At 32.8% G+C, this 22889-nt stretch overlaps 2 protein-coding genes across 3 annotated transcripts; one reads left to right on the top strand and one right to left on the bottom strand.

Annotated features, from left to right (window-relative positions):
• The first annotated feature begins 754 nt into the window (after window positions 1-754).
• LOC111506345 (INO80 complex subunit B) lies at window positions 755-2367 on the top strand. Of its 2 annotated transcripts, none has more exons than XM_023161393.2 (3): window positions 755-1065; window positions 1158-1567; window positions 1687-2367. In XM_023161393.2, the coding sequence occupies exons 2-3, from the start codon at window positions 1202-1204 to the stop codon at window positions 2080-2082; spliced, it is 762 nt and encodes a 253-aa protein (XP_023017161.2). In that variant the 5' UTR covers window positions 755-1065; window positions 1158-1201; the 3' UTR covers window positions 2083-2367. The 2 variants fall into 2 exon arrangements, with proteins under 2 accessions (XP_023017161.2, XP_023017153.2); XM_023161385.2 differs by having other exon boundaries at window positions 758-1102.
• Window positions 2368-5418: 3051 nt separating this feature from the next.
• LOC111506403 (uncharacterized) lies at window positions 5419-22525 on the bottom strand. Its single transcript, XM_023161461.2, has 8 exons — window positions 22274-22525; window positions 21901-22212; window positions 21134-21467; window positions 20035-20158; window positions 18050-18510; window positions 7685-7970; window positions 6580-6791; window positions 5419-5598 (listed from the first exon to the last, which is right to left on the bottom strand). The coding sequence occupies exons 1-8, from the start codon at window positions 22367-22369 to the stop codon at window positions 5561-5563; spliced, it is 1863 nt and encodes a 620-aa protein (XP_023017229.2). The 5' UTR covers window positions 22370-22525; the 3' UTR covers window positions 5419-5560.
• Window positions 22526-22889: the final 364 nt, after the last annotated feature.

Here is a 22889-nt window from a genome sequence, read left to right as displayed (position 1 = left end):
ACAATTGGTGATAGTTCGGTTAAGTGGAATAGCAATTGAATGATGACTTGTCATCATGCAAATTGAACTTCGCCTTTTATCTTCATATAACATCAAATTGTACATGGTTAATTAATTTGTTTGAAAAATGTATTTGAAGAAAATGAAGACGATATTATTATTATTATTCCACCAGAACATCTTTTGGATATCTCAAAGCGATATCGCAGTACTCGTCAACATAATAATATCCCGAAGATTACTGTGAGATGTAACCTTGTTGACTGGGAATTTTTTGGTTTATTGCGGTTATTTCAAAAATCATTCAAGCTGAGATCACTAAAACAAATTTTTCACGGAGTTGTACTCGTCCATAATTTCATCAAAGCACATAACTGTGAACAATTAAAAAAGCTGCTGAAGTGTCGTACACTTTCGAAAAAAGATAAACATTGCTAGCTGGTTGAGACGTTATATACTTATCAATATAATGTTATACAAATTAACTCTAACTTTCCCAAACTTCATTTCGACGATTTGTTGTTCATTTTCGGACAAGTAACATTATGAAATTAATCACAAGAATTTTCTGTTTTCAACTAGAACAGTTTTTATTTCACTTTTTTTTTGGTTATTCGAATCAAATCTTATTATCCAATGTATTTAATTTGATTTTTCATTGTTTATTATTTCTGCTAGGATATTTTAATTTATTTATTTATTTATTATCAAATATTTGTTATTTGTCAAATATATGTTTGTTCATGAAAAACAAGTGTGAAAAACCTACATACAATACAAGAACTTTCGATGAAATGATCAATTAGCAATGGCTCAATGCGCCCAATGGAAGCAAAAGCCATTAACATAGAGAGAGAGACCAATTGGCAACACTGTTCCTGACACTCCTGATTTTATTGTTGTTTTCACCTATAGGTTATGTCTCATGTTTATAAATTTTCATGAATTTATTTTTCAATTTTAGCATTTCTATGTTAAAAATTGGTGAACTGAAAATGAATGAAGAATGTCGCGACTAGGTTTGTTAGTCAAATTGTGAGTTTGTGAAGTTCTAATTTCGTTTTTGTAAGTTATCCACAGTATCTCTATCCCTTAATCATGGGTATGTTCTTCGAATGCTCTCTTTAAATTAATTTAAAATAAGTGTTTTTTCATAGAACAAGAGAACTCTTCGCCGAAGGTATCAAATAAAAAGAATAAGATGAAAAAACCAAAGCCAGCACTTTCCGAAGATGGATCTTCTTCGAGTGACTTGGTTATAGTAGATGAGACAGTTTCTGCTTCGAAAACAAAATCTTTGACGACTACAAAAGTGTCACCGGTTGTTTCCAGCAGTAGTAACAATAAAAAACGAAGAAAAAGAGACAGTGCATCAAGTGATGAAGAAAGGTGGTTGACGGCCATCGAATCAGGAAAATTAGAAGATGTCGATGATGAGTTGAAGAAAATCAAACCGAAAGATCCAGCCCTCATGACTGCCAGGCAAAGAGCAATGTATGACAGGGGTGGTGAGGGAACTTCTTCTGTATCAACCCCTACTTTGATGTCACTGCCAACAGGATATAAGGTGATATATTCATCTATTCACTTCTGAAGGGTATAATTTATTAAAAAAACCTACTTTCCCATGAACATACATTCCATTATTGGGAGTAAAAAGTTTTATGAACAATTTGTTTGTTTTAGGAAAAAGTAATGACTGCAGAAGCTATTCAAAAGGCTGCCATCAAGTCTTTGAAACGAAAACAACTCGCTGATGAGAAACGAGAAAAGGATAAGAAGAAAACAATGGAGCGCCTCCTGAAAAAACAAGACTCTAAAGCTGCAAAGCAAGCAAAGCCAAGAGTTACTAGATCCTCAGCACCTTCAATTGTATATAAACAAAATGTTGATATAACATTAATGTCATTCCCTGAAGGCTGTGATTTCCCTTTGAGGTCAAAAGTAGCTCCACCACCACCAAAAATTGTTTATTGTAGCATGGGGTGCGGAAATATAAAAAAGTATTCTTGCTCTCGAACTGGAGCTGCTTTGTGTAGTTTAGCTTGCTATAAAAAGAATATATCTGGCATGAGAAATTGAACACACAACCGTATTGAGGTTGCATCATGATTTCGTGGTTAGGAAATTGAAAAGTAACTCAATTCCTTTCTGCGTGAGAAGTGACTAATAAATAAAAAGCAAGATGCCTATGTAAGTCAGGTGGAAACGCTGGGTTTTGCTGCAAGTTGAGGAAGTCATGAAGTTGCAGCCAGGAGATTGTGCATACCAAGAGAATTTTTTAACGTTATTGGTTTTGGAAGTTTCCAAAGTGATTCATCTGTTGTATATAATGGAAAAATAAAGTACTTCCAAACTTGAACTCTCTATTGTAGTTTTTCGATTGCCCATTATTAAGATAACATATTTAGTGAATTGAGCGAGAGTAACGTGAATACATAGAGAGGTTATTTCATAAATCCTTACTAATACCATATTAATATTTTCTGAAGTACCAGTATCAAACTGTGTCAAAGCTATTTTCCGGCATTCTTGGCCGTAGTTTGCAAGTTTTTATGTCTGATGTTTCGTCTACTACTGCGGTAGACATTATCAAAGGCGATGAAGTAACAGTCGAAGTGCTCGAGTTGTTCCCAACGTAGAAACTACAATGCTGGAATTTGTCTCAGGTTTTATATTATCATAGGTGTGCGTGGCTTAGTTTCTACTAATTGAATTATCTGACCTTGTTTATGTATAATTAAGGAACGGTAGCCAGATTGTATTAATGTTCATTGCCTTTTCTTTTATATTGAAATCATTTCTGCCTTTTTGAATTTCTATAGCCTCTCTATAAACTTTACACACACAAAAGAACTAATTTTCCTTTCGAATTGATATATAATACATTCATTGAAATGATTCATAATCCAGATCCAATATTTCATGTTCATAACGAATGTTGTTTCTTGCAATACTGATTCTAACTGGGATATTTTCAGTCTTCTAGAATAAAGAGCCAACACAATTGTTTTCCAAATTATTCCATTCTCTCATTTACATTGACCATTTTCTTGAGCTAATGCTTTTCGATTGAAAAAATCCTTTGAATTCTGAAGACATGAATGAAGATCCACGATCAGAATGGATATAACTAGGTAATCTAAATCGTGAAAAAAGCATCGACTGATGTTTGATAGCAGTTGTGAAAGTGGAGCAGCATCAATTGTTTGTGCTCTAAAAGATGCTAGCTACTACTTTCTACAGTTTCCACCCAAATGTGGATAGGTTTGTTTGTCCCACGCTCAGGTGAGTGTGGCTAAAAATGGTTTAACAAATAATTTTCGTGAGCAATTGACCGGATAGCTCTGATTGCAAAGGCCAAAGAACAGAAAATAAGAAGAAGATAGTTTTATTCTCCACTTCTGTTTCTTTCAGTCAATCGTCAAATTATCAAAGGTATAAACTGTCATTGTCATTATTACTCTGAGGTATAAACAGTCGTCACCCACTTCTAAAATTTTTTCAGTTCCATACACATATCTAATATCTTGCCTACAGAATGGCTGGATGTGTTCCTTGTTTTGTGATTCCTCTGCTACTTTTCATTTTCCACCGCTACATTCAACCAATCCTATTAAAATTCTGGAATCCTTGGGAAAAAACTTCAATAAAAGAAGGTGAAGACAAAAAATGCGAGTTCAGTTGTGACTGCAGTTGGAACAAGAAGAAAGAAATACAAGAGATTCAAGAAAATACATCCTCGACTGAGGAAAAACTGAAGGCAACTTGAAAAAACATCACATAGTTGAATTCATTCCTTTTGTATTATAATTATTACTATATGTCTAATTGTTTATATATATTTATGAATGATTTCCAACTCTTGCTATTCCGAATAAGATAATTCAATTATTGTATTTTTTTTCAAATTATCAAATATTTTCACCCCACTTTGAAATTTGGAAAACACCATGCAAAAGATCATTCTTCATCTCCTCAAGGCGAAGAAATTTTGAGCTGTTCATGAACGGATTCTTGTGCCTCATTTATACTTACACCAAACTTTTACTTCAAGAAAGTCACAATGTGAATCAATGGGGAGTTTTCTTTGACGGGTAGTATATGAACACTATTTTGAAAAATGGGAAATGAAACTTTCTGTTTTTTACCACTTTTATTTGTAACTAATATTACTGCAGCCCTCTAAGGACATTTTCAAACAATTACAATTGAAATTGTTTGAAAACATCCTTATAGGAGGAAACTGCAGTAACATCAGTTACATGTGACGAACAATAGGTTCTCTATGACAACAGGACAATGGTTGGATTTCGATGAGCCCCTAGGCACTTCCCGAAGGCGAAAACTCACCAAAAAAGACCATGGTTACTGTATGGTCAGCGGTTGGTGTGATTTGCTATAACTTACTTCAACCAGGCCAAACCATCACAGCAGTTCTATTGTGATGAAATTGAATGTACAAAAAATTACGTCGACAGCAGCCGGCAGTGGTCAACAAAAGAGCTCCGATTTTGCTTCACAATAATGCCCATCCGCACATTTCACAAATCAACATCTGAAAATTAAACGAATTGAGCGTCGAAGTTCTACCTTGCTCACCATACTCTCCAGACTCCTTGTCAACCGACTACCATCTTTTCAAGCACTTCCTCAATGGCAGAACCAGGCCAAAGTAGCCTTCGTTGACTTCATCAAATACAGAGCACTCAATTTTCATGCCGACGGAATTAATCGACTTGTGTTACGTTGGCAAAAGTTAACTAATTCAAATGGTGCCTATTTCATATAGATATATTACAGTTTAAAGTAGGGTCATAAAAACGAACAAAACTTTTTGAAACAACTTAATAGAAAAGTTATTAGGTTCTTTTTTTAGAAATTGGATTTAATTGTAGCTAATTTTAGTTTGATAATAATACACAATATTCAAAGAAAAGGTAAAAACTCACTTATTCTGAAAATAAAAAAAATTTATTGTGAAATAAAAAAAATACAAAATTTTGTATATATACACATATGGGTATAAACATTATCACGCTGCACTTGACAATACCCAAACTGATATATTCCAAATAAATCGAAAAAATAATCACAAAAAGAACAGAATGACACATTCACTCTATTTGTTTTCTTTTCAGGATTGTGGATTGTCGTTTATTTCCAGTGATATACTCAGTGTTTTGGAGGCATGAGTTGGCCTCTTCAAGGGGGCATGAAGATTGTTTTTTCTCTTTCGAGTTCTCTCTCTTTTGGAGCTTATTTTTTCTGCAATTTCTACCGAATCTCTGGAAAACAGGGACGGTTCAAAAGAAGCAAATAATGCCTGAAGATGCCAATTACCCATGTTGGCGAAACTAAAAATAAATGACAATAAGCAGTTATGAAAAGCAACAAATATAATGAAATTTGCCCTAGAAAGCCTCAGTCAATATATTTACTAGTTTTTGAGAAAAATTATTACTAATTCTAAGCAAACATATCACATTATTATACTTTTCAAAAACATCATTTTAGTTTCAGAATCCTTGAAAGTTTCAGAACAGTGTGAACAGTCCAGTTAGTATTGCATGGTAAATGGATATAAAACAGGAATATCTGAAAAAAAAGTAACATATCAGTTATAATATTTCAGACATCTTTCTGCAAATTCACTTTTTTTGAGATATTAATTTGCAGACTTAATTTATAAGCAGAACCCACATTTTATTAAAAAAAAAATATTTCTATCTCACAAGGAATTTTGAAATATTGCCGAAAATGAAATGATGAAATATTCAGAGATTTAGTGTGGAGTCTGACAAAGGGGATGAATTTGACTCTTTCCACCCAAGCTGTATGTTGTATACAGATAGAAAAGGAAACATTTCTTCTTCATTAGTTCGTAATTGAAGGACTAAAATAAGTCCTCGATAACAGTTTGATGTGGTGTTCCACAAGAGTTGACTCCTAGACAAATCTTATTCCTTTTTATTCATTTTTTATTGGAATAGAAAAATTAAAACGTTTTGTTGATGCCACAGTAATATTTTCTTGTGTCTACAGTCTTGAGACAATATTATGATATTGAATTTTGAAAAATGCAAATTAATTTCATCACCAAAATCTACATATATTTTGAAATACTATGTTAACACTATAATGATATTGTCAAATCTGTTATTAAGTATTCTGGGACTCCTCAGCTTTTTTGGAATATAAATTCAAAATTAACCTGGTGTGAGTAAAAATTTCTGGAAAACGAATTTCTCCTATTATAGGAATTTTATAAAAAAGAATACCATTGTTACTTCTGAATAATTTTATTCTTCCCATTAGTTATCTAAATTTCGAATATGAGGTATGTTCAAAAAATAACATGGAATTTCATTTTTCTCAAAAAATATTAATTTCACTCTCTTCGAACACTAAAAATACACCAGAAAAAAATTATTGGGTATATTTATAAATTCCTCTCTGGCTTGACAGACAATCTAGTGAGTATATAGTGAGAAATAATCTAGTTTAACTTTCAAACCAATAGTGAACTTAATATTTCAACTAAATTTTATTGTGAAAAATATCTACCACAAATCTTACCATCAAATGAAGACTTCTCTTTATGGAATCTCATATGGCGTTCATACGCTATTTTGTTCGATATTCGATATGAACAGAGTTGACATTCGTAAAGCTTCTTTTTCGTTTTTCCATGCCATTTAGAATGTCTGTCCGCACAAAACCTATGCTTTGTTTCGAAACTGCATTGCATACACTTGAACACACTGCTTTCTTCATTTTTTAAACTTATCCTATAAGAAAATATAAAAATAACTAACCAAAACAGAGCTGGTTCTCAACAGTGTGCTATTCAAGGCATTGTTGAAAAAATATTGATGACTGTAGATGAATTTCAAATTTGATGAAATCCAGTTTTTCATTTAATCAGCTGTCGCTCCTTACGAACGATAACCCTCAGAGCTGAGGATCAATGAGGTCTCACCATTTAACGTACGATTTCTAGTATTTAATATCGAAACCAAAATACCCTTGAAACTACTGTCATTACCATTCTGTAACCTAACATTTAAGTGATGGCCTATTAAGACTCTGATATATCACTCATGTACATCATTGCTTTCGTGGAATTATTCAGAGTCATTTTTACCACAACCAGATGCCGTCTATCTATCTATCTGTAATACCTTCTCAAAAACCCGAGAATGAGTGGAAAGTATCTCTATGGGGACTGTTGAGTAGTAAAAAATTCTCAAATGCATTCAGTGAATGGGATTCAACCGTATAAATAATAAGCATGGCCATCACTGTGCGGCAGTTAGTTGAAGAAACAGTTGATATCAAATGCAATATACAAAAACATAAAATTTTTATTTACATAAAGTTATGAATAGTTTTTATATTTATGTATTTTGTGCTAGTTTGGTGTAATAAAACTATTTTAATGTATTGTCACTTATATACAAATCCCTGAACAGCTTCTCTAAACTTGAGGGTTTTATTGCATCCGGCTCGAAAGACCAAAGTACTCAGTTTCTATGTTAATGAACGTTTGTGGATTATCATTATTACTAATTATTGATTCAGCTTCATTGCAGGAGTTATCAAATGTTCTGTGCAATGCTGAGTATAAAATACATTTATGTTTCTCTTATTTGAATTTTATGCAATTTTAAATTTTACTTACCTCCTACAAGTTTTCAGATCTTCGACAACTAAAAAAGGATTGTCCCGATCCCCTTCATTAGTCAACATATTTAATTCTTCCCTTTTCACATCCACACTATAAAAATCTTGAATTTTGATTTGCAATGGGGGCAAATCCATCCTTTCTAAAGTAGGCAACTCATCGTCAGATAGGACTTTCGATTCATTATTCCTCACAACTATACTCGGTTCAATTATCCTTATTTCCTCATTATCATCGCTCAAAGGTTCAGCTTTGATGTTAGGCGTGAAACTTGATGGGGCAGCTGGAAAAATGATTGTATTGCTTCTGGATAAAAATCAAGATAATGTTCCAAAATGCAATGATGCTCATCGACAGTTAATAATGATTAGTAAATTACCCATATATCTAATACACAACATTTTCGTGTCACAGTGTTAGTTGCCATACTCCTCGGAAATAGCTCAATCGATTTTCATGAAATTTTATATGTATATTCAGTAGGTCTGAGAAGAGGCTTTTAGTTTATTTTTCATACCCCTAAGTGATGAGGGAGTTGAGAAAATTTCCTTTTTTATTTTTTTATGATGTAGCATTGTAAAATACCCTCAATTTTTCCTCTCCTTTCACCAACCCCTATTTTGTAATTGTCATTAAAGTAATTTTAGTAAGATCAGTTATTCCCTCCTACATGTTTTACACAATAGGACTTCTCTCACTGCCTACACAATTTTCGGCCATTATTACAACTGAAGGTTGGGTTATTTGAATCCACCACGGCTGTGCGATGACACGCGATCAGTCATTAAAAAAATTGATGAAAAACGCTCTGTCAAAGCCAGCATTTTGAATGGTAAGTTCCGGGGTGAAAATACTTATATATTGATACCACGAATCCCCATTATACCTATAGATGTGCCAATTCTTTCTCCAATTAAATTGCAATGACTATTAATGAGTCCCAAGGCCAAACAATGTCCGTTTTTTGATTTGAGCACACTATGTTTTTCGCACAGACAATTATACGTGGCATACTTTCGAGTGGACAAACCATCTATAGTTTGTGTTAGTTGAACATGACTAACGAAAAATATTATATGCATATACAAGCAGCATTAAGGGATTGATATTATTTGTAAGTTTTACTGTTCTGATAGTGTGGTATTTAAAAATATAGATAGATAGATATATTTATTTGATCATGTTATGTATAAAATACATTTATGACAAGTCTATAAAATAAAATAAACAGTAAAAATTTGTAACAAGTTTACAGGGTATATTAACATATTCAAATCAAGTGTGGAGGTTCGGCGAGCATCTTCCTTGTGTCAAAAGTGTGTCTACGCACATGTTCTAAATATTCTGAAGTGGAATAAAAACATTTTTTTTTATAACTTTTTTAAAATAAAACATATTCATATTTTTAATATTGGCAGGAAGTGCATTATACAATTTAAAATCGTAGAAGTTTTTTTGTGATTTCATCAGCCTGAAACGTTGAGGTCTAATAAAATTGCTGTTACATGTATCATGATCGTGTAAACTGGATTTTTTATTTTTATTTATTTATTTATTATTTGTTCAATTACAATGAAGTAAAATGCCCAGATGAGCGTAGAACATGTCAGTGTAATAAATATACAGTTAAAAACATTTAAAAATTAAAATCAATTAAATGTGAGACATTTCAGCAGGTAAAATCTGAAGGGATGGTATCTTTAAAATATTCATCAGTTGAGTAGTATGCTCTATTTAGAAGAAAGTTTTTAAGTTTATTTTTGAGTGTTGTTTTAGAGAGGCTTTTTAGTGCATTTGGAAGTTTGTTATAGATTTTTATTAGAGTATACGGTATATTTTTCTGAATAAAAGTAAAATTAGGAATATTAGTAACCAAATCTGCTTTATTTCTTGTTGGGTAGATGTGTGCTTTATCAAAGTCGTTAAAAAGCTTTGGATTGCTTTTAATAAACATTATGCTGTCGAGAATATACTGACTGTATAGGGTTAGTACTTTCTTTTCTATGAATAAAGGTTTACAGCTATCAGTTTGTTTGGATTTATGAATAATTCTAAGGCAACGTTTTTGAAGTGAAAAAATTTTTTTAACGTTCACAGATGCACCCCAAAAAATTAAGCCGTATTTAAGTCTTGAGTGGACTTGTGCATAATAGACAGACATTGACGCTTGAACATTTATTGTTTTAGTGATGACTCTTAGGGCATAGCAATGCCTTGCAACATTTTCTGACAAAGTATCCAGATGAGATTTCCAATCTAGTCTAAAATCTAGCTCAATTCCCAGGAATTTTGAACTTTTACTAGTTGTTATTGTTGATTTACCATCCGAAAAAGTATAATCATTTTCAGCTGACTGTGAGAATTTGATTGCCTGTGTTTTATTAGGGTTCAGCTTTAGGTGATTTTGTGCAAACCAAGCTTCCAGGGTACTTAAAGCATTGAACACATTTCTTTCCAAGTCATCTCCATTTTGTTCTTCAAGGATAACGGTTGTGTCATCAGCAAATTGTATAGTGTTTAGGTTGTTGTCCATTTGTAGTTCATTGGTATAGAGAATGTACAGCAATGGACCTAGAATTGATCCTTGTGGTACCCCTCTAATTATTGTTAGTTCATCAGACCTTATAACCTCATTTGTGATGTGACATTTTTCGACCACGTACTGTTTTCTATTATATAAGTATGATTCTATCAAGTTAGCTGAGGTTCCCCTGATTCCATAAGCCTCAAGTTTATTTAGCAATGTTTTATGATTGACATTGTCAAAAGTTTTTGAAAGATCTAAGTTAATCATTAAGCTATGTTTCTTGTTGTTTTGACTATTTATGACTGAACATAAAGCTTGATAAATTGCTCTTGTTGTCGATTTACCCTTTCGAAAACCGTTTTGTGTATCACTTAATAGTTCGAATGTTTCAAGGTAGGATATAAGACGATTATATATGATTCTTTCAAAAATCTTACTAATATTTGATAATAATGCTATAGGTCTGTAATTTTTTATTTGATCCTTGTCACCCTTTTTGAAGATTGCTTTTATATGAGCTATTTTTAATTTGTCAGGAAATATTCCTTTATTAAGCATCATGTTTATAATAATTGCTAGGGGTGTTGATAGTTCACGTGCAACATATTTCAAGAGTTTTACCGGGATTACGTCATAGCCAACCGATTTTAGATTTTTCAGTGACATTATTGTAGAGATTACTTCATGTTCAGTTGTTGGTGCAAGAAATAGGGTTATATCTATTGGATGTAAACTTGTATGTTCATTTGTTGTCATGACGATAGACTCAGAACATTGATTTATATAGAAGCTATTTACTTTGTTTAAGATTAATTTTTTATCTTTTTCTTCTTTATCAATATTTCTTAGAATTGAAACGTTCTTCTTTTCTGTTTTCCCTGTGTACTTTTGTACCAATGTCCACACTGCTTTCCCTTTATTGGTAGCGTTATTAATAAACTGGTTGTCACACAATTTTTTTGACTCTCTAATCACTTTTTTAAGTATTTTGCAATATTTATGTAAATAGTCTTGTGAAATTTTTCCTTGGAGTTTCATCTGATAAAGTTTTCTTTTATTTTTGCAGGATATTTTAATGCCCCTGGTCATCCAGCTTTTACAGTCTTTAACATTTCTCGAGCATTTTTTCAGCCTGAAAATAATGTTAACTAGATTTTTGATTAGGTCATAAAATATGCCATATGCTATGTTTGGGTCGTCGGTAGAAAGTATTTCTTGCCAATTCATTGAGGTCAATTCTATTCGAAATTGCTCCATTTTCGCCCTAGAAAATATTCTTTTGAGTTGTGTGGTACTATGCCCTTCCTCATTTGAAATATCTAATGTTATAACTTGTCCTTCATGATCAGACAAGGCAGTATTCAAAACTTTGGAACGATATGTTTTTTTGTGCTGACAAAAATGTTGTCTAGAAGTGTTCGAGTTTTTTTTGTTATCCTTGTTGGCTCAAAAATTGTTTGTTGCATATCATAAGTTGTTAAGACGTTTAAAAATAAATTTTGTATTGGATTATTATTCAATAAATTTATGTTAAAATCCCCACATAAGATCAAGTCATACATTGCATACTTTGACAAACACACATCTAGTAGTTGGTTTAATGAATTGAAAAATATATCAGTATCTCCAGAGGGAGGACGATATACGCAGGTCAGAATTAACCGATTTGGCACACTTACAACTGATGAACATTCTATATGCCCTTCAACACTATATTGACAGATTTCAGTACATTCTTCAACATAAGTACTTGTGTCTTCTCTAACAAAAATACTGGATCCGCCATGTATGCGGTGTTCTCGGGAAAACACTGACTTGAGTACGTAGCCATTAAGTTTCATACAACTTTCTTCTTGTTTTGTATACCAGTGTTCAGTGAAACACATAAAGATAGGTTTCGGGTTTAAGTTTTCAAGTAAAAGTTCTATTTCCAGGGTTTTGTTTTTTAGGCACTGTATATTCTGATGAATGATTGTGACTTCAGTATTTGAAGAATTTGTCTGTAGGTTAGCTGGTACATCACTCTGTGTTCCTTTTTGTTTCATTGTCAAGCCGTTGTAAAGGATTGAGTTGGTCACTAATACTTCTTGATAATTTTTGAGGTGATGTTTGTGTTTATTTCTTAAAGGCCTATTTGCAGTTGGGAGAGTCGGGGATATAAAAAATTACTAGACTGGGGATGAGTGATGATATCTTCGGAGTTGCAGGGGTTAATGTTATTTATTTCATTATGAATATTTTCTGAGTGATCTGCCCTTTCCTGATTATTTATTTTTGGCTGAGATTGTACAATGGTTTGCTTCGAATCTACTCTATTGAAGGGGTTCAGTAGTTCTACAATTGATTTACTGATAAGGAATTTCCCACTCTTCTTCAGTGTGATGCCATCTCTATAATAGTTTGATCTTCTTACCACATTGTTGCAATCCAGGAACAATGTGGTTTGTATCTTTGTTAAATGCAAAGCTTTAAAAAAATTTAAATTATTTTCATAAATCACTTGATTTGTGTCTCTCAAATCATATCTGTAGGGTTGTGATATTACAATTGAGCGAGTATGCTGAGATTTCAGAAGGAATTTGTCGATTAGATTTTGGTGCAGTCTATTTGTCCATAGAATGATGATGTCATTTTCAGTAAAAGATTTCGAATTTTCTATAGCTGTGGAAATCAGTTCGTCGTCATTTGCGAAGGGTTTTAAGAAAGACTGGACAATAAAATTTGTAGTCATATTGTTCATAATATTAGCTAATTCCCTACCATGAATCCCCGATACCAGTAAAATTCTATTCTTTTTCGATATTTTCGTTCTTGTTTGTTGTATTCTCATTATGGGTTTATAAATGTGTTTTTTTTGTGTCATAGTTTCTTCACTATCTGTTTGTTGGAAGACAGACGTGCTTCTACTGGTATCTGTTTGTGTGTAAATTTGTTTCATACTTTTGGAATTGGTTTGAAAGACGACTGAACAGGTGGATTCAGTGCTCAATTTCTCGTTTGCTTTTTGTAGTTCATCATTTTGAAATTTTTGAAATTTTGTCATTGCTTGGGAAACAAGGGGGCTCTTTTGTGAATATCTAATAGGCCTTAGTAAACATACAAAGAAGGCACCGAAATAATTTCATGAGTGATGAATGATTCACGGCAAGAATCCCTAAAACCGATTCCAGCAAGAATTCTCAGAGCTTTTTTCTGTAATATAAAAATGCATTGGACATCACTAGAATTTCCCCGAAGTAGAATACCGTAAGAAATGTGAGACTGTATGAGCGAGTAAAATACTATTCTCAGCGTAGTGAAATTTGTTATTGGTTTCAGCTGTCTAGGTAAAAATAAGGCACTCGATAGCTTACTTTTCAAACTTGAAATGTGGCTTGACCAATTTAACCTATTGTCCAGAGTAAAACCCAATAACTTGACACACTGGAATTCAGGTAAAGGCAGAGCCATAGAAACACTCATGTTTTGTGATTTTTTCTTATTCATCATGAGTTTGTTGACACTGAACAGTGCTCCGCTTTTTCTTGTATTTCCATAGATTTATCAACAAGAGCTGTATAATTCATAGAAGAGTATATCAAGGATGTATCGTCAGCAAATAGTACACTATGACATGGCTTCATATAGTTGTAAAAATCATTGATGTAAATAACGAACAAAAGCGGACCCAAAACCAATCCCTGCGGTACACCTAGGTCAATCGGCCTCAGCTTAGAAAATTTATTGTTATAAAAAACTCTCTGGAAACGATTATTCAGGTAAGTTTCAATCAAACCCAAAGGAGTCCCTCTTACACAATAATATGACAGTTTTTCGAGTAAAATGCTGTGGGAAACACAGACAAAGGCATTTAACAGGTCCAATAGTGTGACATCCACAACCTTCCCGGTCTCAAGTCCCTCAACTATGCCTTTGACAAAACTCATAGTAGCATCGGTGGTAGAGCAGTTTTCGCGAAAACCAAATTGATAACTGCAAAAAAAATTGTTGATTTCGAAATATTTGGCGAGTCTTTTCTTAATTAATTTTGTCCCATTGGTAAATGCCATTGGTAAATGGGACAAGAATAATATCCAGAGTTTCCTTAATAATTCGACTATTTATTCCATTGATATCCGGACAAGCCGAATTTTTCAAAGATGTAATGATTTTTTGTACTTCATCACATGTAACAGGAGTTAAAAAAAATGAAGAGCCAGGAGAGGGAAAATTTCTAAAGTTCACCAATTCAGAGATAGGTAGATTAGGTAGAGATTTTACGATATTGGCAAACAACTTTGTTTAGTCTTCTTTCTGTGAAAATTCACAATGTTCCAGCTAGCTTTAGATTTGTTTTCAGCTTCAATAATATATGAATTATTTGCTAATTTTTTGCATATTATAGTCTTTTTTGAATTTTTTAAAGTTATTTGTATCTTCAGGTGCCTTGGTACTGTCACATATAATTTTCAGTTTTGATAGATTATCACGATGTTTTCTCAATTCGTCATTGGACCAAGACACAGGTTTCACATTGAACCTCGATTTCATTAGTTTCATTGGAAATATATCATCAATAAGATCATTGTAAATTTTCACCAACAGAGAAGACAAATCTGGGCTTGGGATAAAAATAGTCCAGTCAAATTCGAGCAAAGACGAACGCATTTTGTTCATACCTCTGCTTGTAATAGTCCTAGTCCAAATTGGTTTTTGGGTTTCTTTATGACTTTTGCCTGTGCAGAAAAAAAGTATTGACCTGCAAAGTGATCTGTTGAGAGCATAACCTATTGTAAAAGGCCAGATAAAAAAAATGGAGGAATAGTAAAGTTATGTGAGAAAACTGGTGTGCGACAGGTATTCCTTCAGCGTCCTTCGATTCATTGACAGTATCTCAGTTAGTATCATTGAAAACATGCCTATTTTCGTTTTAGAATTACTAGTCCAACTTATTAACAACTCGTTTGTGACGGGAACATATCCGGACTTCCTAAAAACCACTATAGTAATTCCAATCTATAAAGGTGGTGATATTAATGACCCTTGCAATTATAGGCCACTATCGCTTATACCAATTCTTGGTAAAATCATTGAGAAACTAGTAAAGGTAAGAATAATGGAGTTCGTGGAAAGAAATAAAATTCTTAATAGGCAGCAATTTGGCTTTCAGGGTAGGAAAGGAACTGGAGATGCCATGTTTGTCTTCCTTAATGAACTGTACACTACACTAAACCGTGGAGACGCATGTGCGGCGGTGTTTTGCGACCTGTCAAAAGCATTTGACTGTGTAAACCATAAAATTCTACTGCGTAAACTAAACCAGTATGGTTTCAGAAAACAGAGTTATGATTGGATAGAATCGTACCTTAAACAGAGAACTCAGATTGTGAGAACACATAGGCTCTCAGATGGAGGTTCCGTCGAGTGTGGGGTTCCTCAGGGCTCAGTGCTGGGACCAATTTTGTTCTTACTGTATTTTAACGACGTAGTAAATATTACAACCGACGGTTCTTTCACAATCTTTGCTGATGACACTACCATTCTATGGTACGATAAAGATGCTGATAACTTGCACTCAAAAATAGTTTTAGGGATTACAAAGATCAAAGAGTGGTGCGATGCTAATTTACTCTCCTTCAATATTAAAAAAACTAACTGCGTATCATTCCACTGTGCTTTGCCGGATATCCCTCTGGGTGATGGTGCAATAAGAAATAATGCATGTAATAAGTTTCTAGGGGTGCACATGGATGGGGAACTAAACTTCCAGCATCATGTTAGACAGCTAGGTTCAAGGATCGCCTCGGGTGGTTATGCACTACGCATCGTTGTAAATGAACTAGGTACAGCGACAGCAATGCAGGTTTATCATGCCTTGATCGAATCGCACATTCGATATGGAATCGCTTTCTGGGGAGTCTGTAATCAAGTACATTTTAACTCAATCTTTGTTCTTCAAAAACGTGCAATTCGCTATCTTTGTAAGGCGGCTCCCAGGGTATCTTGTAAAGAACTATTCAAAACTCGTAAGTTGTTAACTCTGCCCTCATTGTTCATTCTCGAAACTGCCTGTCTAGTATATAAAAACAAAACACTTTACAAGTTCGCTGATGGAATCACCCGCCAGAGAAATGACATAAAACTTCCAATCCCAAAAACAAATTTCATGAAAAATTCATGCATATATAACGCTGCCAAAATATTCAATCATCTGCCAACAGAAATAAAACATTCTGAAACATATGCTGTGTTCAGAAAAAAATTGAAAACTTCTCTTCTGGATCTGGCTTTATATAGTATTACTGAATTTTTTGAGACAGTGTTCACTGACGTCTAACATCAGCTCAGTATGTTATATGTTATATGTGTTATTTAATTTATTTATCTTAATACTAGTTACAACCAATTGAAAATTAAATTAATTGATAGTCCTATATTTTATTGACAATATCATGTGAACCATGATATATCAAGTTTTATGAATGTCTACACTTTGTCGATAAGATTATTGAATCTTCAGACAATAAAGTATATTTATTATTATTATTATTGGAATTTTATATAAGTTGAGATCTTTCTTATCGTCGATATATATTTTTATTTATTTGTTTTACTTATTCGAATCGCCTATACTTGATTTCTGATGGAGCTCTACACCAAAATGAAGCAAAAAAATGTAACTTGCCACTCTTAGAACCGACCACATAATTATACAAACCTATACATTTATTGAACACCAATTCATTGAAAGATATGTTTTTCATTCGTTTAACAAACACGAAATGGAAAAATTAATTTCACTCCCCCATTCAGTATTGAAAACATTTGTTATGGAATTGAAATCGATATGGAATGGAAACTAAATTTTTAGGCACTCATTTAGATGAGAGTATAAATTGGGGTAGACACATTGAAAGTGTATGTTCAAAACTAAATAAAGCCTATTTCGCTATTAAACAAATGAAATCAACTATGAATATAGCAGGCTTGCTAAGCATTTACTATGCTATGGCATATGCACATATTAATATGAATATATTGGCATGGGGTCGAGCAAGAGAATTCTTGAGAGTGTTTGTTTCCCAAAAGCGTTTAGTAAGACTGATTTTTAACTTGAATTATCAAGACAGTTGTCGATCTATTTTTAAAGAAAATAAAATTCTTACGGTGCCTGCTGTGTACATTTTTCGATGTATTATCTTTGCCAAACAGAATATAGATAATTATTCGTGTAATTCTGAGAAACATGAATATAACACCAGACACGGCAACTTATTGAAAATTCCTAAACATAGAACGACATTCTATGAGAGGTCTCCGGATTACAATGCAATCATATATTACAATAAACTACCAGAATCACTCAAACGGACTGGAAGTAACATCATATTTCAAAAGAAAGTTAAAGACTTGCTATTAGAGAAATGCTACTATAGTTTCCAAGAATTTTTAGACGATAATTTCTGAAAAATAAAATATGAACTAGATCTGTATACGTTTTTATATATTTCATTTGTGTATGTGTTTATATGTATGTATAAATTTATTTCTTTTTTTTCTTTTTAGTGACGTCTTGTATAAATATTAACATTTTTAAATTTATACCTAGTATTAATTCTGATTATTGATTGACTTACCATATATACACTATGTATCGTGAATGGTGAATAAAATATTATTATTATTATTATCATCCCTAGGAACATTACAGAAAGTCATTTCATTCCAAATGATTGCACTTTTCAGAAACCAAACCATATTTCAACTACCTATATCTATCATAAAGGAAATTCTCATAAGGTGTGAACATGATGTGTGACATGATGATTCATTTTTAGAAAAATTCAAGTCGTTACCTTCATCTACAAAATAATCATCCGAATCAGAATCATCCTTTCTGAATGGATATTCCGCTTCTTTGTCATCACCTGGTGTAACTTTGTCGATTGTAGGAGTACTCTGATACGGTGATACATCAGTGATTTTTCCATTGGTTTGTGTTGAAGGTGTATACCTGCCTTCAACTTCTAGATGAGGAACATCATTATTTCCTTTTCGATCAATATCGATTTTCTGAGTTTCCTGTGCGGCAGGTGATATTTCTTCTAGAATGGGAGGATTCAGACCCACATTAATATTTTTCTTTGAATTCAACTCTTTTCTAGCATTGCGCCTTATTTTCTCAATTTCCTCTTTCGATAGGCCCTTCAGACGTGACTGATTCAAAAGAGCACCTATTCTGTACCGGAGTGACATAACACTCGATTGTCTATCGGCTCTGAGTTCATTGAAATTTTTTTGTAATTCTTTCCATACCCTAAAAACAAAAAATGCCTACGTGTGGCTAATGAGGAAGACACAATCTTGATTTCAGATACACATATTGTAAACAAACTCTATTGAAACGATCTGGATAAAAATAAATGATGATCAGCATAAAAATTGAGCAATTAACAATTCGGTTTTCAAACATCCTAGTGTACAAGCATGATATTAGGTCGTTTCAAAAGTTTTGTCCATTTTTATGAGTTCACTTCAAACTTTAATATCTCAGTGAATACTTATTGATTTAATCGAAATAAGCGCCATTTGAATTAGTGAGTATTCGGGATTCGATGAAGTCGACGATGGCCGTTTTTGCCTGGTCCTGATTCAAAGAAGGATCGTTTTGGTTGCGCAAGAGCAAAGAAGAACAGACCTCAGAATGTGACAATTTTTGTCCATCGTTCAAATTATAGGGCATTCACTTTCTGAGCTTTTCGACCTTTCCAATACGTGTTAAATCATAAAAAACTCCATGGGAGCTGACGCCCAGGTTTACGCCATCCCACGCACCGTTTGTGATTGGTCAGTCTCCACCAGGGTCCTAAAATCATCCTCGTCCTGGATTACTGTAGGTCGAACACTTCGACGCTAAAATCTCCAGAATGAAATTCCGCAAAACAAAATCTCCAAAATGAAATTCTGCAAACCAACATCGAACAGTGCATTCATAAACACTATCATTGACTTGTCCTTCAACTATGTAAGTTCCACAGCATCAAATAAATGATTCATTGATTGATTGCCAAATGCCTGATTAATTTTTTCAGGTTGTTTCGACAGCGCTTTGGCTCAATTTGAGTCCGTAGAGAAAAATTGGCCAAAAATCGCTTATAGACATCAACGCCTAGAGCACAAAATTCTCTATCGATCAGCAGAATAAATGTTTATTGAGATATGAAGCTACAAAAACACATGACATTGAAACGGACAAAACTCTTGAAACAATCTAATATATCTGACTTCTTGGGGGAATTATATTTGGGCCTTGATCAAGGTGGGGCCGCAGCTGTGATTTCTCTAAGGCTTTTGACTCTATGAATCACTGAATATTGTTGAATAAATCATTCCTTTATGGTTCTAGAGGACCAGCCCTCGATTCATCAATTTCTTATACATCTGACAGAAATAAAATTTTCCAGGCCGTATCCGGCCTCTCCAAAATAAGCCATGGAGTTTCTCAAGAATCCGTGCTAGGTCCTTTCTCATTACAGTCATATGTGAAAGATCTTGCAGGAATGAAAATTAGTACAGTAAACCTCAAAGCAATTTGTGACCGCGTAAAAGAACTTTCAGTCTCAAAGCTAATTGCGGCCTAGCAGAATAGTTTGAAGACAGGTTTTGAGACCAGCTTCTGATTGAGATCTTTATTTTCGCGAGAGAAAGGTTTTGGAAATCTTCCAAAGAAAAGAAGAAAGCATCTGATATCAAAATAAACTATTTACAAAGATGTGTAGATCATGCAAAAAAGTAACTTTCAAACTGGAAAAACTATTGGAAAATTAGAATATATATTTACCCGAATGAGGAATTTTCTACTATGTCTTTTTCGAAGTAAATTCTCAATAATACCCTGTCATCTTCCGAACTAAAGTGCCGCTTTCTAGAGAGTACTTTCATTAATTTTGATGAATTTGTAGACCCTGAAACAATTTAGTGATATTACAACAACTTTCTATTACAAACTTTATCAGAAAATACATTAGATTGAGGGAAGGTTCACTCTTGAACTATGTTTGAAGATATCAGTAAACCAACACAGTATTATGAGTTATTTATAAATATATAATTGGCCAATAATCAGAATAGATCTGGTATTATGGCCCGCAAAGTATTCTTTGATTCATATAATCTAGTAGTTATTCATAACAATACTAAAATAATAAAATAATAAAAACAAAAAGTATGTATATAAAAACAAATAAAAAATTACAAATCTTTTTTTTTTCATATAAAAATAAAATTAAAGAATGGATAATAGGGACTTCAGGATTTTTTTTCATGATATAATGAATTTCAATAAATCATGATGAACATTTCATCAACTACATTTCTGAATAATTTTATTTAGGTAATTCATATATTTTTAATTATCAAGCACATGTTTACAATTTATGTATTCATTTGTTATTTTCTTTTTTTCACATATTATGTTCATATACTTTGTATATGAATAAAGATGTATCTTTATATATGACTTACTTTGGCACAAGTTTCACTTCTCAAGGTTATTATTAGTTTATTTGGAAGTATGTTTATTACCGATGTATATATTATAAAATGTCATGAATAAACTTTAATTATTATTATTTTAAAGATGGACTTTATAGGTAAAAAAAATAAAAAAGTTCCACAAAACATGTTGGTGTAACTATTGTTTGATAACTTCAACATGGTAAAATCATACTCAATCAGCCTACTTTCTGAACAGTTATTCAGTTCTAGAAGCAATGTTTGTGAAGTCTACAGGAAGTTTATTGTATTGCTGGTTTCAGTTCTACCTTTCATGATCTCATTTATATATCTACCTCTCAACTTGAATCTTCTTGATTTCTTTAAGTCTTCAAATATTTGAATTCGAGACAACTTGAATTATTTCACATCTAAATGACTCCTACCTGGATACTCCCTTTTGATTCGTTGAGGATACTCCCGTTTGATATGATTTATACTAGGAGAGTCAAATTCCTGTTTCACTTCTATTTTATGTTCACTTAAGGAACTTTCATTATTATTGATCAACTGCATATCAGAAGGGACTTCTTCATTGAAATATGAACCAACTTTATGCAGAGAGCTGTTGTCTAAGGTTCTCCTTCTAATTCTGAAGACCTTGCAGTATAACCGGATCTTTCTATCAGTTTCAAGATAGTCCTTTTTGAAGCTATAGGAAGCTTGAAGAAGTTGCCAACAATCAAAACACATCACTGGATTTTTCGAAATTTGAAAGTCCTGCAAGAGAAATTTAAAATAACTTATGTAGCATTCAGTTTATGTATAGATCCATGGCCCGTTGTGGAGAAGAACAATTTTGAATGGAATGGTTGAATGGAAGAGCAAGTTCTGATTGCGTTTCTCAAATGACAAGATCAGAACCTGAATTCTGCCTTTTGACAAAAATGTAGGATATCATTTAAGAACTGCCTGTTTTTTTTAATCTACTATATGTTGTATTGCATTTTATCAATAAAAGCAATTATTATTATTATTAATGGAAAAAATGTTGATATTTGGAGTTGATTATTTACTATAATTGTCAAGCCCTGGACACTTAACTTGGAACTTAAAACAGCAATATTTTTTAGGTATTAACCTTGTACAATGAAATAACATACAAAGTATGAATTGTGGATAAAATAAATGAATACCAGTAAGTAGTGCTTACCAATGTTATATTACAAAAGTTGAACATACTTTTGATGAGATCGTGGTCTAGTATATTGACCCCGTTTTCATACAGGAATATCCTTGCTTTACCAAAAACCTTGAGGCACAATCTGCAGACAGATCTATTGCCAGTGACCATACCAACATTCTTATGAAGTCTCTGAAGATCAATAGTATCAAGACCAGACTCTTTCATGGCTGCTTGAATTTTTGCAGTTGATTCCTGAATATTTGTCATTAATGTTTTCACAGATTCTGCATTGTCTTGGCATGTTTCACAAAGCATGAGTGTTTCCATAAACCATTTGCTCTATAAATGAATGAAAGTTCACTTTGATTTACTTTTTACGTATATATATAAAGGTTTTTACCGTCTGTTGGAGAAAGTTTTCTATGATTCCCAAGCTTTCTGGGCAACTAAGATAATTTAACTCCGCTTTTTGTAAACATAACCCACAACAATCCATGTTCTGGAAATTATTGTTAAAAGGAGAGTTAATTACATTCTTATTGAAGAAACAGGTATCATCTATTCTTATGGACTAGTTTTCATTGATAAGTTTTTTGAAGATTCTCTTTATTAATTTTAAATCACATAATTGTATCATATAAAAAAAACAAATAAATAAAATGTCAAGAAATTTTTCTGACAAGAATGTCATCTTTCAACTGATTGACACAAAATACCTACAACACAACAGAGTTCTTTCTTTTCGGTTCTTGTTTTCAGACATAAACCACCGTACTTCCGAGAGGTGACAGCATTTAGTTAAAGAATAAAAACTGGTGATACCTATTGAAAATATTGGACTGGAAGTGAAAAGTGATGGACGTTAAGCTTGAGATATATAAAATGCCAATACCAGAAATTGTCTGTGCCTCTCAAATGAGCTAAGCTTATAAGTTCTTCAATTCATTTTTGGTGAAGGAAAGCATATAAAGACCAATAATCAAACTTGCTTCAAGAACAATAATGAAAAATTTCTA

This window comes from Leptinotarsa decemlineata, unplaced genomic scaffold (genome assembly GCF_025532065.1).
Source record: "Leptinotarsa decemlineata unplaced genomic scaffold, Ldec_3_MD MMD2_tig00002974_RagTag_RagTag, whole genome shotgun sequence".
NCBI lineage: Eukaryota > Metazoa > Arthropoda > Insecta > Coleoptera > Chrysomelidae > Leptinotarsa > Leptinotarsa decemlineata.
This window is presented reverse-complemented; position numbering and strand designations above follow the sequence as displayed.

Bases quoted from the DNA above. Each gene is read 5' to 3' on its own strand.
- LOC111506403 (XM_023161461.2), bottom strand. From the start codon at position 22,369: ATGGATTGTTGTGGGTTATGTTTACAAAAAGCGGAGTTAAATTATCTT. The intron at 22,213-22,273 runs GTAAAAACCTTT...ATTCATTTATAG, and splicing joins AAAACTTTCTCCAACAGACG to AGCAAATGGTTTATGGAAAC. The intron at 21,468-21,900 runs GTAAGCACTACT...TTTCTCTTGCAG, and splicing joins ACTTTTGTAATATAACATTG to GACTTTCAAATTTCGAAAAA.
- LOC111506345 (XM_023161385.2), top strand. The intron at 1,568-1,686 runs GTGATATATTCA...TGTTTGTTTTAG, and splicing joins CACTGCCAACAGGATATAAG to GAAAAAGTAATGACTGCAGA.